Consider the following 16,042-nt stretch of genomic DNA (forward strand, 5'->3'; position numbering starts at 1 on the left):
TTGGCTTTTTGTTGCAAAAAAAGAAAGCAACTCAGATGTTGTTTTGCCTCAGCGAGACACGATTATGCTGCCTGCGTATCCTCTCCCTGCCTGCAGCTGTAGTTTACCTGCTCCACAATGCACCAGAGAAGGTCAGCGTGCAACACTGGAGTAATTCTTGCAGACAGGGTAGCCCCTCACAGGAAAAGAGGCAATCCCACAACATCGCTGACACTAAAGGAACGGCCAGTTTCCTTCTATCCTCTGTGAGAAGAATTATTGTTGTTATTACTATTATCGTTTCAATGCTATAGTAAGTATAGTAAGTAGATTTAGAATGTTTAATCAAAAAGAATGTATGAGTGTTTGACTCAAGTATTGTAGCTGTTATGTACCCAGCACTGGGAGGTATCATGTTCAAGGACACGAGGAAGTCGTAGAGATAGGAGGAGAAGGAATCATGAAGTTGTTTTGATACAAATCTTGTGTGAACCAAATAAAAGAGGAGAGCGAGCAGCAGACTGACGGAGTTGAGAGAGGAAGCTTGAACTGCTCGTCAGCTCTCCCTTGCAAGGCCTCCTGTTGTCTGTGTGGTTGATCTGAGTCTAGTAAACGAACAGCGCGGGTGACCAAACATCACCCTCACACCTCCTACCTGCATTTGTTATTTATCAGGCTTCTTTGAACTGCTGCGGCCCCCATGTGTGTCCTTTTTACATACTACATACTACGTACTCATTCTACTAGCAGATTAGGGGCATTTTGACTAGTCCTCACATCTTTGAAGGACATCTTGAGGGTTCAGACATGTTAAAGGTGGAGGGTAGAATTGGGTTAAGGGGTTAGTTTGGACACTTAGGGTTACGGTAAAAGACTGGGTCATCTATTATGTCTATGGAAGTCCACATAGAGAGAAAATATATGGATGTCTGTGCGTGTGGCACGATGGGATTTTATCATGTTCTTTTTCCAATAAAGTACACACTACATGCAGAGTACACAGGCAGGCTCTACGACACATGCTCCGTCTGTAAAGTAAAAGCTGTTGTCAAATAATGTGTAATTACTGAGTCATTGTCTTTGCGTAATTACTTTTCACACGATTGGATGTTTTGTTGTCCCTGCACCATACGGAACGCGTTAATGCCGCTCCGGCGACGTCGCTCTGTCAAATCCCTGCACTGGAGGAAAGGAAAAAAAATGTTCCCGTCTCATGTGTGCGTAATTACCTGCCAGCCTGCAACACCCCAGATATGGTGAAGAGCCCAAAGTCGGTGATGACAACTTTGCCGTTGTCATAGAACACATTCTTGGACTTCATGTCTTTGTGTATAATCCCCTTGGCGTGAAGGTAGCCCATCCCCTGAGGACAGAGAGCGAGGAGATGGGATTTTTGTTCCCCTGGTGCGAGGCAGGAATGTTCAGGCTGATCAGCGCTGAGCTGTCTTACCTTGACCATCTCCTGTGCAATCTGCCGGGTTTTGTTAACATCCAGGACCACCTTGGCATCCCGCACCACAGAATAAAGTGTTCTGCCTTTACACAAGCTGCGAGGAGGAGAGAAACACAGGAACAAGGGTTACTAATGGGTATAAAACCCGTTCCCTGCTTTCAGAAGGATTCACGTGTACTTGTTGATGGTGCTTTATTTAAAAACATTTCCAAATAGTTTTGCTAATAAATAGTCACAAATCCAGTAATAGCAGCTGTGCATAAATGTTAAATTTGAACGGTTGGAGCAAAGAAATTGATAAATAGTGGAGGGCACTTAATTAGTTAAGCAGTTCTTCACGAAAAGCAAGTTTTTCAAAGGCACTGTGGGCACTAATAATAGTTAAACACCAGTTAATCTTTCTAATTCTCAATCCACAGAGTGTCACAGTGAGGTTCCAGTGTTTGTTGCTAACAGACAGCTCTCCAACCAGCACCCCCACATCCCTCCCCGAGCCCTCAACCCCGACTGTGCCACGCAGGTGACCAGCCAACGTTTCATGCATATTCATACCAAGGAGATGACCTGAGAGCAGCTGCATTTTTTTAATAGCTCAAATCCCCAGGGCTCGTTTAAAGACACTAAAAATGCATTTTAATGGCGCTTTTTTGTGCAGCAACAGGAATTATTATGGAGACGATGGGAGTAAACTGGACACGTGCCAAACCAGAAACAGATGCATTTCTTGGTAGAACTTTAGATTTAACAAAGATTTATTGATGTTTGTTTAAAGACTCCCTGTAAAAAAAACATTTATTATAAAGAAATCAAACAGAATAATTCTATCTATTCATATTTCCCCCAGTGCAATTTAACAATGCTGCCCTTAATTAAATAAAATCATTTGCAACGGCTGCAACAAGATAAAGGCCGCTCTGCGTTTCTCTGGTTTTGTCTTGTTTCTTTCAACTGAGTAAAAGGCAAAACGGGATAATTCCTGGTAATAACACTACTTGTTGTGCCGACATTTGCCATTAGCTTCTGCAATCAGGAAACAACAAGCAACTACCACTCAGCTGCAATCATGCAGCTCAGTCAATCAGACCACTGGTTACTCCTGCATATTCTGTATATCTGGACAGTATATCCATACATCCAGTGAAAACCATTGACATAGCAAAAAGCCTTAATTATTGATATGATGCGTGTTTCATTGATTGCCCAAATTTAACAATAATTTAATACATTTATCCGGTGAAAATAAAAGTCCTCCACAAGTAAGGACATAACGACAGTGAATATTGTTGTAGTCAGCCAAGCATGGTTGGTAATTCAGTGGGTAACTAATTGCTTTTGTCAGAGCCTCTCCAGATTATGAGACAGGCTAAACTCATCGTGGAGGGGGAAGCAGCTGTGTGGCTGCCTAGAAACCAGTCTGGAAGGACGTTGGTGCTCTGAAGGTCAAAGGATGATTTTACCAGAATGAAAGAAATAGAGAATATAGCGCCCAAAAGAGAGAGGGGGAGGAGAGAGAGGCGGGAGAGACTTAAAACACCTACCTGGTGATAATGGCCAGATGTGGCGGGCTCATGCACGCCCCCATGAACAGCACTACATTCTCATGGCGCGTGTTCCGGTAGGCCATCACCTCACGCTTGAAGGCCTTCAGCTGGTCCTCGTTGTCCCGCTCGATGTCAATCAGGCGAATGGCCACCTCGCCGTGCCAGCGACCGTGGAAAACTTTGCCGAAGCGCCCCTTCCCGATCATCTCCCCAATCACCAGCTGTTCCAACGGGATGTCCCACTCCTGCAGGAAGATGCTGGTCTGGCTGGCTTTGCGGGGGAAGTTGCGGGCCGACAGGAGCGACAGGTTCATTTCCTCAAATTCATCACCAGAGTCCTCGTCATTGCCCTCTTCGTTCTGAGGGCGAGTTCATATTTTAGGATGGATGGATAGATTATATTTCCTGACAAATATGGCAGACCTGTTTTGATATTGGAGCAACAGAAATGTTATATAGAAATCCTAGTTCAGGTGTCTGGACCAGGTCTGGACGCTCCGTTATGGACAAACAGAAATGGAAAAGATGGGATGAGCTGAAAACTCACATCTGATGTGGGTTCAACTTCAATTTGAAGAAGAGGATTCTCCTCATTCCTGGTAGAGAGAGAACAAGGCAAACTGTGCTTTCTTATCTTTACAATCATGTCCTCAGTCATCCCCACAGGAAAAGACTGTAAAATAATGTGTGGATTAAGCAGAGATTTGAACATTTGTTCCCCTTCTGTGGTGAGTTCTGCATGATCAGTTTGTGTTTTTCCACTCTGAAATCACACGCTGGTAGAACAAGTGCACTCAAAGCTTTTAAAGTTTGACTGCTGGGTCACTGAAGAGCGCACTCCCCGTTTGACAGATAAATGAACAAATGGAGACCCGAGTAAATGCAATAAAGGCCACCCATAATTGCCGGCGACATATTCCGACAATTCTTTTTTTTTATTTACCACATTTTGTTCAGCGTTCCCACCCTGAAGTCCTATTATTTCTCATCCCGGACTTTATCCTGTCACCCACTGCAGCGTCCAAGAAAGCAACACAAATGAACACACGGACGCTTCCAGGTCCACGTAACCGGCAACGCGGAATCCCTTCCAAACCTCTCTGAGGTTTGTTCAGAAAGAAACATTCGCTATCGTGGGCAGAGACCACAGGAGAGGTACCATATCAAATAATACGTGACTCCTGTGGCGCCGAGGAAGGCTCCAGGGGTGGGAATTCTCCTCTAATGAGGGGCGCCTGCCGGGTGCTGGGGTTTGAGACAGGCCGTCATTAACCCTGGCATGTGAGACCATTAAGGCAAAGGAAATCTGCTACTGCAGAAGCACACAAAGATGTGAAAAGAGGGAAATGAAATTAGAGGAACATTTCTTTTTTACATCCATGCTGAGGCTGGAGTGGATGGAATCCTGCCACAATTAGCTCCCCAGATGTCAGCTTCTGCTGTAAAACAAATGTAACCACCAGGTTTCTTTTCCTCAGAAATCCAAATAACAAGCGAGCTACTCTCCTGTGTTGATATTTCAGAAATGAAATTAGCTGTGGCATTATTTGCGATTGATTAAACCATTAGAATCTCTCAGGTCAGCCTATATTTCATCCCAATTGACCAATTGTCTGCAAATGGGGGGACTCTTGCCCTATTTCTTGTGATAGATTGAGAGCCTAATCGAATTAAGATCCGGGTCAAAAACAGGCTCCTCGCTACTCCCCCTCAGCAGCCACAACCGCCGGGTTACTCAAAGAACCGTTGGAAATCCAGTTGGCATTCCAAGTGTAGCATAAACTAAAGGCCAATCGAACATTATTCCGCGAGCATCCGTCATGTTGGGCTTCGCATTCTAATTGTCACCCAGATATCTGCGCTCCACTGAGCCTGAGCTGGCCTCTGACCAGCCCTGGCGGAGACAGGACGGAAGATGGCAGGACAAGGAAGCTTGTAGGTGACAAGGAGACAGCCAAGACGAGATAGATAGAGCTTCCTTCATTTCTTCAAAGGTAAACTATCACCTCATCTTTCTTGTTGTAAAGGTCGTGGCTAAATATCAACAGGACAACAGAAACGGTATGAGCAAGCCAAATCTTGTAACCATCTCCCCTTCCTCTTCCTGCTGCTATCCTCTCAGCTGACATTCAGACTCTTCAGGGAGTACGTTGTAGCTATCAGCTGCCAGTTCTCTGAGAAGCCTACAAGTCCAATATGCAGCCATCCCCCTGCATGCTGTTAGCCTTCTTCCCCCATTTACCCTAAACTCTTGACGCCCCCTGGACCCTCCTACGAACGATAGCTCTCACCATCAGCCCAGCAATCACTCACATTTCCAACTCTTCCTCCACCGGCACCTTTCCATCCACGTTCAAAGAGGCTCAGGTGACGCCTCTGCCAAAGAAATCCTCCCTAAATCTGACTCTAGTGGGAAAATATCTTCTCGTCTCCATTCTCCCAAAGATCATTGAGAGAAGCAGATTACTGGGTTCCTGTAAAAAGAAACTCCTCCTTGACCCAAACCCATCTGGTTTCAAGAGTGGCCACTGCACAGAAATGGCCCAAGCAGCTGCCCAGTCTTTGCTTCTCATTTGCTTGACTTACCAGCTGTATTTGATTCAGGCAACCACTGCATCCTTATCTGGGTGTCCATTCAGGTCACCTTTTGGTTCCTCACCCAGCTCTCCACCAGGGTGTCCAGGGTTTGGTGCCTCTGCTCTTTGACATTTACAAAACCTCGCTGGAGCCAATCACCCATGTGCAATTCATTCATCTCAACATTGACATCAGAATGGGAAGAACCCTAAGACAATGTCTCAAGCCCTCTCAGACATGGATGCAGGACCAGGACCTCCAAGTTAACCTTGATAAAACTGAGCTCCTGGTATTGCTGGCCAACCAATTCATTCATCTCAACATTGACATCAAAATTGGCACCTTGTGTCTTGCTTCTGGCAAGGCTGTTTGAAACCTTGGACTCATGATTGATGATCACCTGACAGGTTTTGATCGTGCAGCCTCCCTGTCGTGTTGCTCTGCCTCATTCAACACTGAAAAACATTGGGCCATTCCTAACCCAGCCTGCCACCCAGCTGCTGGTGCAAGTCCATATTATTGACTACTGCAACGTCCTTCTAATGGGTGCTGATACAGCTCCTGGCTACCTGTAGCTGCCCCACAGAGTACCAGATGGACCTGCCCCCTCTTACTTGAACAATCATGTCTGCTTTCACCCACTGTGCATGAGCATTGTCTGGCAACGCCGTCCGTACAGGCACATCAATCCAAAACTAATTAATGCCTTATTCCCCAATCGTGGAACAACGTTCAGGGGCGACTCTCTCTTGAAGCTCTTGAAGACGCAGCTCTTCTGAGAGCACCTACTCTTTAAACAGCACTTATCTTTCTCTCCAATATATACTCACCTCCACTCTCCTGTCCTGTTTATATCCCTATTCACTCTTGCTCCACAGCTCTGCACTGTTCGTTGGTAGCTGCATTTGTATTAGGCAGTTTAGTCAACAAAATACTACCCTAAAGTCCAAAATCTCAGTTGCATAGTGGCTTGAATGTGTCTCTCACTGTAAGTCCCTTTGGTCTACAGTAAATGCTAAGGACTAAAATGTAATGTAAAGTAAACGTACTCACCCTGGCTCAGACAGGACGGGATGCAGGATGACCTGTGGTGCTCTACTGGGCGGAGCTTCTGGAGCAACATCTGCAGACATTATAGAGCCATAAAATATCATTAGACCTTTAAGAGCTCAGTTGCCTTTTTCTTTTTTTTTTGCATAATGGGGTAAAAATCCCGGCATGGCCTCTAAATGGCTGATTATATAATTGTAAGCTGTTCTTTCCAATGTGAGGAGTTTTGTAGTGATGTTCCCTGTCTGCCCTCTGCCTGTATTAGAAGTGTTACCTCCTCTCTTGGTGTCCAATATGCTGCACTGGTAAGGGTTGAGAACGCTTTTTACAGCTGCTTTCACCTTTAAAAACACTAAAATTTCACCCTGACAGTGCGAGAATGGTTCAAGATTGGCTCCTGACGCTGTCTTGAGTTTGCAAGGCTGTACTTGGTCCTCGATCCTCACTTAACATCACCAGACATATATTAAACATTCTTCTTTAAGTATTTTGGCCCAGACAGATGTGAGCAGACAGACTCAAAAATCCTTCCAGGGTGGCTTCGTGGAACATGTCGTTGCTGGTGATGACTTCAGCACTAGACAGTTGCACAGGAATTTTGTCCGCGTGTTGATACGAGCCTTAAGACTTGCAAATATTCCAACATTCACACACGCAGGAATAAACACATGCCTTAATAACCCACAAAAGCAACGAAATTGTTGCATGTTTGTACACGTGTAACTTTTGTTTCACTTGTCTTGGCGATTTGCATTCGAGAACTGTTTGTCCTCGGTCAAAGCAGAGAAAATGTCGGTCCTTCCATGCAAACCCCACATTTTTCTCACCAGGTTGCACAGAATCTCTCTCTCAGCATGACTGTATGTAAATATGTGAACAATGTGCACCGAATGAAGGGAACAATTTTGCCACGGAGAGACAAGATAAATAAGCTCCTGCACACAGCCATGTGCTATTTGCCCTGGCTGTCTAGTCTTTCACAAAGAGAACAAAATTAAAATCTCTCATAATGTTTGTACATTCGCTGTGTGTGCAGAGCGTTATCTAAAACTGTCCGAGATAGACTGCCACCACCAGCAGGAGAGGCCCTGCCTTCACACACCTGCGTTGGCACCGAGCCGTTCCAGCTGCAGGCAGCAGTGCATTAGACACTGGCATCGTGCCCCTGCGTCAAGAAGCACGGCTTTTTGTTGTCCGTGTGGATGCAGCGTCGGTGTTTACTCGGAAGTTCAGCGACCCGGGAGATTTTACTGACTCACGGCCTGAATCGGTGCCATGCGCTCCATGACAACGGGTTTGAACCACTTGTGTAAAGGCGGAGCATTTAAATGAAGCTGCAACGTAACGGCCTGAGTGATAATTGTCAATAACTCAGCGTGCATCATCATCATCATCATCATCATCATCATCATCATCATCATCATCATCATCATCATCATCATCAGAGGTGCTAAACTTTCAGGCCAGTGCTAAAGTAATATGTAATAGTTCCTGTGCCAGACATTAACATAAATATCCTATTATTATTTTGACTCACATGATTTGAACTGTTATTTTATGCTTATTATGTGATTAGTAATATACACTTCAGCCTGTTAGCACAGGAAGTAGCTAATATTATGTGGCTAAGGACGATCACTCAGTGAAGAAGATTACAGATCAGCTCTTCCTGCACAGATCCCAGTGTGGCCACTTCTTGGCTCTGTGGGCAGACCGACTGTCTGACCGTGGACAAACCGTTAGGAAGCCCGGATAACACAAGCATGAGTCGTGACACTGGCCAAGGTGAGGAGCTGTGACCCACGTTGCAACACGTTTATACGGGCGAGGCGGTGCTGTACTTACCAGGGAAGATGAACTGCTGTTTATACTTGAAATAACTGGAAGCTGTCAAAAGAGAAGGGGAAAAGGGGGGGTGAGTTCTGGAGAACTTGCCCATCTATTAGTGCAGCGCAAAGGTAAAGTCTGCCGTAACGGCGGGAGCTGCGAGTACACAACAGCAAATGCGGGGCTGCAGGGAGGAGATGGGAAACTGGAGGAAAACAACAGGAGGGCCTTTCTGGTGATTGGAGGGCCTAAAATACTCCCAGTGTTGCTAATGTACAATCTTTTCTGTTCATGGAGGCGATTAAACGTTTCATTCCGCAGCAAAGGTGCAGGAAAACAAGGTCGGCTTGGATATTCCTGTACCGTCTTCCGTTACCTGTAAGATTGAACTGCTTCTGCTGCCGCGCCGATTGGGGGGAGGGGTGCAGGGGCGAGGGGGGCGTGGCGCTGCTGGGCAGGGGAGGCGCCGGGGAGGAGGGCGTGGAGGAGGTGGTGGACGAGGGATTGCTGCTGGAGTCCGGCTGGTACGGCACCGGGATGTGATCCTGAGGGGGGACAAAAGCTGCGCTTAAATGTGCGTTAATCACGGAACTCCTGCACTCTCCTTGATTATTGGCCTCCTCCTGCAGGTTCTCCTGATTGATTCTTCTAGCTTCTGGGCAGCGCTCGGGTTTTCATTCATTCTGATATGAAAATGAACCCAGCAGAGAGTCGGAACGGAAAGAAATATGATCCCTCACAATGAGAATGATTCTCAATTCACTTTATGGACAAAGTTATGTTACACTGCCGGAGGGCAAACCGGTAATTTTAAAACTTCCATCCAGAGTGCACAGAAGGAGGTTTTAGGCTGGTTGCACACTTCTTTCATAATACTTCAACCTTATCTGCAATTGACCAAAACATAATTGGAATATGATCATTTGTGATCAGCAGTATGAAGAATGTTAACTGAATCTTTTGGTTTCCTTTTTGCTCTTATTTCATAAACCAGGCTCCCAGATAGGGATCCTGACCAAAAACAGAGACAGAAATAAAATATTAACGTTATATTTTAAAGACAGATTTGTTGGCTGCAAGATTGAACTTGAGAAATTCTACTTCCAGTTTAAATTAAACAGTTTCGATACAAACTGAGCCTCAGAGGGTGAGGTGTGAGCTTACCTTGTTGATTTTGTTGGTTTTGGGGAGCGTCTGGCTGATGTTCAGGTCCGCGTACCTGAGCGGGTTGTTGATGTCGCACGGCACCGACTCAGTCCGGACCAGTCGAGCTTGTGGGAAGAGAAACAATGAGGCGCTGCGGGACACTGGAATAAAAGAGAAAAAGAGGAATATAAAGAAGAGGACTTCATTGTCAGAGCTGGTTTTTAATGAGAAAAATGAGCAAACTCTTCTTTCATGCACGCTGCCGGCTGTTATCGCACTCACACACAAGCAGAAGAAGAAACCATGTCATTGGGAAATCTGTCACTTTGTCTCATTAAAGGCCAGAAGGAAAAAAGCCTAATTAGTGTTCTTTACCTTGAGTCGTTCCTTGGTGGTCTTGTTTAGGAGGGAAGGGGGGTGGAGGGAGGCGAGGAAAGACAAAAGAGTTTTAATTCTTAGAGAAGATAATAGATATTTTTTACTATTTCTGCTTGTCAATGTGAGCAACTTCATTAATCAAATTATAATCTATACTTTATACACCGGCACCATTTTCATTTGAGCGACACAAACTGTTCTCAATCAGGCACAAGTGACCCGAACAGAAGCGTCTGGTACGGGGTCGTTCCGGGACGGAGGCATCGGAGAGTCAGTGGTGGAGAAAGGGCCGAGCAAGGACCGAGAGGTGACCGCTCATACTGGAAAATCAGGCACGATGGAAGGGAGAAGACACGCCCACGCTTGCACGCGGAGAGGAAGAGGGAAGCCATAAGACGCAGGTGTGAGACATTAGGACAGGGAGGCAATGGTGCAGGTGGACAGCCAGACGAGACCGACGGACGACCAGAATGAAACCAAAAATGCACAAATCTGGTGCTCTAGACCCCGAGGCTTTCAGCCTTCCAGTTCTGCAGCCATAAAGTGGCTGTAGCACAAATTAGGGAGGGTTTCCCTGCAACAGTAACATAGCATACATCTGTAACACCATGTGACGAGCCAGTTTGGGTTGGTAACTTGTCTTTGATGGGTTTGTTCCAACTTGCCTGTAGTTTAGTTTTGTCCTTCAATGGAAACATTGAAAATCTGCTGTAATTGTAGAACTAAATTAATAGAATGGTACGAAATAATCTCCTTACAGAGGTGGAGATCAGCACTTAAAAACAGCAAGGAACAACAAAGCATGCACGAGGTTTGAAAATAAATAAAAGAACACCTTTGAAGGAATCTCTGCCTCCTCGCTGTATTATCAGTAAATGGCAAGGTGGGGCTTCTTTGGTGCATTTGTTGTGGCACTTTAGCCTTTGTAATGAAAGAGATTAGGGATTAGCATAGCACATCAACATTAAAATTACAAAAAAACAAAAACAAAAACAAATCTCTGCGAATTGTGAAGCCACCCACTTGCAGTTTTTACATTTCAGCCCAAACAACATCCCCTTCCCACAAACGATGCACGTCTGGGACATCCAATATTTTGTAGAAAACCTGCAGACACACAAAAAAAAGGACTGTTAGTCATAAAGTGCTTCGACATCTCTGTCAGTTTGTCGCGCTTGTATGAACGTTAAGCGGGAGCTGTAGATTACCATGAGAACAGCGTTCCTGACCTTTACTTTTTCAGGACGTTCCCGCGCTCTGACAGCCTTTGCCTCAGAAGGCCTCTCGCTCGCTGCTAAAGATAATAGATGCCTGAAAAAGCCAACGCTCTGCCAGTGTTTACCTTCCTAAGCTCCTTCAATTGCTTATTTTATACACGGGCGCCTCGTCTCCAGCTTTCATCAGCTCGGCCCGGCAGGTCAGGGGCCGGGCGCTTCACAAACCCCAGTGGAGATGCTCCTCTGATCACAAGTAGCAGCAATCTGCACCACCGACTCCCTGCACAGGCTGGTATTAGCTGACGTATGTGGGAAGGGGATGTTGTTTGGAGCAATAATAAATGTTTTAGTTGCCGGAATAAAGGCAGTCCCTCACTAGATAAATCTACCGCTGACATAAGAGGATGGTGATGTGACATTAAAGGAATTTTTGCATTTTAATATGGCAACAAAGCCATCCGCAGCGTTGAATGGAGAAACGCCGCATCACAGAGCATTCTGGATGGATTAGATATGTTTTTAATAGCCTTAATTTTTGAATAACAGCCCTGAATAATGAATCAGTTTGGCTGCTCACAATAAGGCTCACTGCTTTTATTCGCCTTGACGAATGCCGAATGGGAAAACGCCCACATTCTAGCGGTCGCTGGCTTTGGCAGGCTGATGTCACACTGATTCAACTTCTTAGATCTCCAAGTTTACCAGGGCAGGAGAGGACTGGACAGAGAGACAGGGGGCAAGAAGGAGTCCTTTTTTGGAATGGGACAGGCCCTCCTTTCCCAAGCAGCCTTCTTCCTCCTACCTGTGTTTTATGGAGTTTCCCAAATCTCTTCGGGGAATCTGTGGGGACCAGCGAGGCACTGATAGAGTGTCTGGAGAGAGAAACAGAGTACAGGCATATGCTGTTCATCCTTTTAGAATACAACATTCCTCTGAAATCAACAACAGGAAGTGCGGGTGTGAGGGCCTTTCTAATGCATTCTCATGTGGGATGGAAACATCATCCAAAGGTCAAGGTCTTTTTTGAAAGGCTTATTTCAAGTGTTTGCATGTTTAAATTCAAATATCTCTGTTAATGAGGCACTCTGCAACTACTCTGATCAGTATCTTCCATTGTACTGCCCTGGTGCTTCAAAAGGTTCCCACAACAAAAACCTTCCGGTCGCTAATGGAGCAATCGGATCGAGCGTGCGAGTCGGTACATTTACCTGCCACTTCTGAGCATTAGGGGACAATTGCAGCCTACGCGGTGCTGTTGGGAAACCTGTTGTTCTGGTTTCCCCAAAAATGTAACACAAACTCCATGCGTACACTGTTATTTCAAGCAGTGTGCCGCCGGAGAAGAATCGCTTTTATTTTCCTTCCATCCTTTCATTTCCTGTTCATTGCTGCTTCTTCCTGCTCAGGATATATTGTGCTAATGTGGAGGCCATACTTTCAGGATAGGTTGCAGATGTGTGTTCAGGGTCAAATGGTACTCATGCTACAGTATGCTAACTGGCTGAGGCCATGCTGCTCATGCTAATTCTCCTCATTTGGATTCTTTGTACATGCATTTGCTTTCCTACTACCAATCATATTTTGATTAATTCCAGAACAGAGGGTCAAGCTAACCAATAAAAGATGAAGCACGCAAGTACTAAGACACTCTGGCCTCCGGCTCATTGTTTTCATCTTTCGTCAGTCCAACTTTGAATTCCTGGCATTGTTTTATGCAAGCGGTTCAGCCAAAGCACGCACAGCTTCCACCCCACAAACGGGAACTGAAGAGGCGAGGAAAGGCAAGACAGATGGAGTCAAATGTGCAACAAATAAGTAATATGCCCAGGACCTCTGCGCTAGTTATTCATGTGTGATATCAAGGCCTGGAAGAGGAAAAGATGGAACTTCAGTATGTGGGTGGTGAGTTGAACCAATAAACTGGGGGAACAGTGAAGACAAAGGGAAAGGTACCTGCCACTACAATGCTTATGAGATTAAACCGAAAATGCATTATCTTTATCTTGTGGTATCGAAATAACAATCTATACTTTATACACCGGCAGTTTGTGATGCGAGATAGATCTTGTAAGTAATGAAGCCACGCATGACTTCTTTGACAGCGGTTCCCGTGCTGCCCCCATCTCTTCCTACAGCCTCTCTAGTGGACCGGTGTCGTCTTTCCACACTCCGATGCATCTCTCAATTACACTCAATCAGGCTGATAACTCAATACAGAGGGGGAACTGACATCATCTGCTTCTTGTCGGCCTTGCTGGCGACTGGCAGATGATTGGAGCTGTCAGCTGTGTGGTCGGGGCAATTTCTCATCCCGGTGCAAGTCTGCTGGAGACGCACGGACGGCCATCCAGCACCGCCAGGTATTCATGTCGGCCAATCGTTCAATGGAGAGAACCCACCGTGTTGAATTAATGAACTTTAATAGCACTCAAGGGAACCGTAGAGTTCTCTTTGATCATATAATTTTTTTTTTTTGGTCATATTTTGCATCAAACTGTCATTTGGTGCCACTTTTTGCCCTGGCGCTCAAACAATTTCATGAATGTTGTTCCTTTCTATGTAATCCTGTGTGTGTGTGTGTGTGTGTGTGTGAGAGAGAGAGAGAGAGAGAGAGGGAGAGAGAGAGAGAGAGAGAGAGAGGAGAGGGAAAGAGAGAGGGAAGCTGGAACCTCAAGGCGCCAGACAACAATATCCTCTTCAATCTTTACTGATTCTCTTGGCCTAATCAACCTGAAGTCTTCCTTTTACCCATGTTCATTGGTCACATGACACATCCGTGTGTGTGTGTGTGGGGGGGGGGGGGGGGGCAGGGCATCTGCAGATCACATAAAACTCTCAAATGGCATCGAGCATACATCACTGAGGACCCCGTCAGTGCTTGCTAAACTAACAATGACTAAAATGGTCTCATAAATTCAGCAGAATTCCATCTTGATTCATTTCTCAATTGTGATTATAGCAGGTTTAACACAGTCATATTTACATGGCGAGCCGCAGCAGAAGGAACATTAATATGTGTGTGTGGGCCAAAGAGTGTGGTGAGGGTGTGTGACTGTGCGACTACTTGAGTCTAAGAGCCAAACTCGCGCCAAATCTAGTTTATATGTCCTTTAGACTGAGATGCTTCTCCATGTGATTGACTGAGCACACTCCTGTTCCCTGTGGCGAGAGCATGTTTAACATGGATAAACGAGCAGCGCAACTGAAACAAAATGTGGTACAGACAATATGAGGAGAGGAATTTTTTTTTTTTTAAATATCCCACTATTCCGGTTGCACCGAAACTGACAATCAAGATCACTTCTCAGGGGTAAAGGGGATGTTTTTTTTCAAAAGCTATAATCATCAGCATGCAGCGTGCTTTGCATAGCATTATTCATAAATAATGATAGGACATGGATAAAGGGACGGTGAGATGTTGAGAGTTGAAGTCGATGAATCAGATGTTTATGGTATGGCAGCTGCTCCTGCAGTGCAGATGAAGTGAACAGGACTGTAAAAGTGTGTGGGCGTCTGCTGCACGATGTGCTGCATTACAGCACGCCAGGGTTACGTGAACAATATGTCACAGGCTGCTCCTCGCGACGTTCCTCCCCGCCTCTCATTCGCGGACTTCAGCGAGAGCTTCCCTGAACATGTGTGAGCGCGGCTCAACGGGTTGTAGTTTAGGGAGGCAGGACAAGAAAATGAAAAAAACAAAACAACAACTGAAGATAAAATGTGCGGGAAGAGGAAGACCATTGTTTGTTTCCCCCGATGAATGAGAGACAAAGACAGGTTGCTCAGTTGCTATGGCAACAACCGCACGCCAAACAGTCTTTTTTGTAGGAGGCTGCTCTGTCATCTTTGACGAGCGATCAGGGGGCACACTTTTGCAAATATCTTGCATCCTGCCAGGAAAATTCCTATGATAATTTGACAACGGCGACCAGGTTGCTTGAAAAACAGCAATTATCTCGAAAGAAATTGGTGTCACCATGTGGCTCTTCAAAGAAAGTGCCAGTCTCATGGCCTGGAGAGCGCCGTTGGGACAGTGGGAGGGGGGATGGCAGAACAGATGTGACCCGGAGGTTGCATGGCTCACTAGCCAATTCTTCACTTGGAGAACACAAACAGCTTGGAGCAGGCAGGCGGGTAAACCCACTAACAAACAGATACACATCCTTTTGGTTGGTACAGTTGACAACAGGACAAATACAGTACTTAACTGTTTCCATTGATCCAGTGCGATGGACTGACCCCGGGGACACCCTCAACTTCAGAACACCTACTAAGAGCTTGGTAAAGGCAGGATGGATGGTTCCACACTGCCTTTGTAGGGCAACAGGAGCTGGATCACCCTTGACATGGATTCGGTCTGTACATCACTGTTTACTCTAGATCAGGCATGTCCAAACCCAGTCCTCGGGGGCCACAATCCAGCTGGGTTTTCTATCCCACTGAATGCATTTTCAGCCTGGTAGGACAGAAAACCCAGCTGGATTGTGGCCCTCGAGGACTGGGTTTGGACATGCCTGCTCTAGATTGATGCAAAACTAGCAAAGGGGTCATCGCTTCTGGGACGCCGCATTCTAACTCCAGATCCCCTTGGAGCTGAAGGGTGTGTAAGACCTCTGGTCAAGACATACGATGACAGATGATGACATGCGGCATGTTCCCACTTGCAAGACACAACTCCCTCAAAGAGGAAATACAGATTCACCTGTTTGCTCGTTTACGAGAAGGAGCAAAACAAATGATACACTTTTCATGATGGTGGAATGCGCTGTAACCCTTCCTCAACCATGGATGTTCCGAGTTCTGCCTGTCCCCGGGTGCCGGCGGGGTTGGGACTGTGCTGTCCCTGACCTTCTGGTGCTCCCGTAGGAAAAAGG

At 45.9% G+C, this 16,042-nt stretch overlaps 1 protein-coding gene across 4 annotated transcripts in view; it reads right to left on the minus strand.

The window, feature by feature from the left end:
- The window catches only part of ksr2 (kinase suppressor of ras 2), a 55,625-nt gene that overhangs the window by 12,163 nt on the left and 27,420 nt on the right, over positions 1–16,042 (minus strand). For all 4 annotated transcript variants that reach the window (XM_029829932.1, XM_029829934.1, XM_029829933.1 and 1 more), the window contains 12 exons: positions 11,971–12,040; positions 10,975–11,058; positions 10,787–10,872; positions 9,949–9,969; positions 9,592–9,734; positions 8,804–8,972; positions 8,446–8,487; positions 6,604–6,673; positions 3,521–3,569; positions 2,971–3,332; positions 1,430–1,526; positions 1,209–1,342 (listed from right to left, as the gene is read on the minus strand). In XM_029829932.1, coding sequence (XP_029685792.1) covers positions 1,209–1,342; positions 1,430–1,526; positions 2,971–3,332; positions 3,521–3,569; positions 6,604–6,673; positions 8,446–8,487; positions 8,804–8,972; positions 9,592–9,734; positions 9,949–9,969; positions 10,787–10,872; positions 10,975–11,058; positions 11,971–12,040 — 1,327 coding nt within the window. The remainder of the gene's footprint in view (positions 1–1,208; positions 1,343–1,429; positions 1,527–2,970; positions 3,333–3,520; positions 3,570–6,603; positions 6,674–8,445; positions 8,488–8,803; positions 8,973–9,591; positions 9,735–9,948; positions 9,970–10,786; positions 10,873–10,974; positions 11,059–11,970; positions 12,041–16,042) is intronic.

Source organism: Takifugu rubripes, chromosome 21 (genome assembly GCF_901000725.2).
Source record: "Takifugu rubripes chromosome 21, fTakRub1.2, whole genome shotgun sequence".
NCBI classification, from domain to species: Eukaryota; Metazoa; Chordata; class Actinopteri; order Tetraodontiformes; family Tetraodontidae; genus Takifugu; species Takifugu rubripes.